Consider the following 2240-nt stretch of genomic DNA (forward strand, 5'->3'; position numbering starts at 1 on the left):
GCATATTGCCAAGAGATAAGACATAAGACAGCATTGTTGCTAACAGTTTTGTGCTTCAAATGCCTTCAGAAGCGAGATTAACTCTTAATGCACGTGACACACTGCAAATGTTGGTTTCTCCCGGCACACAAGGATGCTACGTGTATATCAGTACAGGTAGATATTTCACAGCCATTACTATGAATCATCTGGGTTCATTAACTGTTATCTCATTATCTGTTTGATCATTTCATTTAAATATATGTTCCCATGGGATCTATGCAGATAAAAATAACAGGCAGAGCATACTAGTAATACTGTATATTATCTTGTACATTATGACTGTTTCAATGCATTTACAGGCAAAATCATTTTGAATCTATAAGAATTTCTACTCTAACATGTTTTAAAATAAGAGCATGATGAGAGCATGGCACATCTTTGTTTTTAAAATAGTAATAATTTGAACTTAATCTTAATCTATTTATCACCAATAACAATCAGCAGAGCCTTAAACTTGAACGATTGTGGCAGCTTTACTTGTCCTGTTTTACTACCCAGCTGTTTGTGTTTAAGCCTCAGTGAGCTCACGCTATCAATGACGGTCAAGTGTGAGAAAAATGAAGGTTGTGACAAGCTGCTGTGTCAGCTGTTTGTCCTCTGAATTTATTTCACATATACCGACTTTTATGAGAAATTCTTCCAGATCTGTTTTTGCTCACTAATGACAAAATGCAAAACATAAATCTGAGTTACCACTGTTTACATATTTACATATATATTTACCAGTGTTTTATTAATAAAATATTATTTTAATAAATTCATACCTGTATGTACTTGTTTTGCAAATTATTTCATATTTTATATTGACACTGATGATCATAAGTGAGCTTTAGACATTCTGCTGAACCAGTGATTACATTAATAAGTTGATATGTTACATGCAAATACTCATAACTGTCACTCATAACTGACAAACATTTAAAACAATACTTTTTATTGAATCAATCATAAGACAGCACTCACAGTTTGAGTCTTGGACTTGTTTAACTCTTTTCTTTCTTTTTCCTACTGCCAGTGTTTCAGTCACAAGAATTATGTCACAGTCATAACTCAACTCCAAGTCATTTAAACACCAATATCTTTCACACTGAAATACTGAAAAAGATTCATAGACTTTTGCACATCATGTAAAAAATGACATGAACATTGTAAAACACGCAATTCAGCAAACAAAACTAAAAAAAAAAAACATGAATGTGTTGTCAGCTGATCCCAAATTTAAAAAGTCCCACTTGGTTTTCAAAAAAGCAGCAAACAGCAAATGTGTATCAAAGCCTGCAAGAGGCTTAAGCCGTGATCTTCAGCAAAACAGTAAAGAAATGATCAAAAATAAAGAGTGATTATGTGTTGAAGCGTACAGTTTGTACCGTCAACTGAAACAGTAAGACATTCAAAAACATTTCGGTCCGCTTCAGGATTTCAGCTGCTTCCAGAAATCAAATATCACAGCCAGAGAACTGTACCTTTGTATAGTGCAGCATTGTCCCTTTGGAGCCTCTAGTGCCCTTTTTAGATTTGTGCATTATTGGAGAAGTTTAGAAGATCATTTTTGCAAGTTCAAACAAAACCTGCAAGAAAAACAAGCAATAGATATAATATTATTAGACCTAAAGGCTGTATGCATTCTTAACTACAACGAGGCAGTGCAAAATAAAATTATAATTCTCTCAGGATTATAAACCCAATTCCAAAAAAGTTGTATCACTGTGTGAAACATAAATAAAACAGAATGTGATAACTTGTTAATCCTTTCTGACATATACTGAAAACAGCACATAGACAATATATTTAATGTTTTATCTCATCAACTTCATTGATTTTTGTAAATATCTGCTTATTCTGAATTTGATGCAGCAACACGTTTCAAACAAGTTGGGACGGGAGCAACAAAAGACTGGGTAAGATGTGGAACGCTCCAAAAATAGCTGTTTGGAACATTCCACAGGTAAACAGGTTGATTGGTAACAGGTGATAGTATCATGATTGGGTATGAAAGGAGCATCCTGGAAAGGCTCAGTGGTTCACAGGCGAGGATGGAGCGAGGTTCACCACACGATTGTACGTATAAAGGATGTTACTGCATGAGCTTAGGAATACTTTGTTTGTATTTATGTTTTCAAACTTTTTTGGAATCGGGGTCATTAAATAAGTTCAGAGTCCCAGACTGTTCACAAGGTGCAGGTTTGATGTGATGAAAT

At 34.3% G+C, this 2240-nt stretch overlaps 1 protein-coding gene across 3 annotated transcripts in view; it reads right to left on the reverse strand.

Moving 5' to 3' along the window:
* Nucleotides 1–955: 955 nt before the first annotated feature.
* rmnd1 (required for meiotic nuclear division 1 homolog) overlaps nt 956–2240 on the reverse strand; it is a 4707-nt gene continuing 3422 nt past the window's right edge. For all 3 annotated transcript variants that reach the window (XM_041954098.1, XM_041954096.1, XM_041954097.1), the window contains exon 12: nt 956–1610. In XM_041954098.1, coding sequence (XP_041810032.1) covers nt 1578–1610 — 33 coding nt within the window. In that variant the 3' untranslated portion in view covers nt 956–1577. The remainder of the gene's footprint in view (nt 1611–2240) is intronic.

This window comes from Chelmon rostratus, chromosome 15, assembly GCF_017976325.1.
Source record: "Chelmon rostratus isolate fCheRos1 chromosome 15, fCheRos1.pri, whole genome shotgun sequence".
NCBI lineage: Eukaryota > Metazoa > Chordata > Actinopteri > Chaetodontiformes > Chaetodontidae > Chelmon > Chelmon rostratus.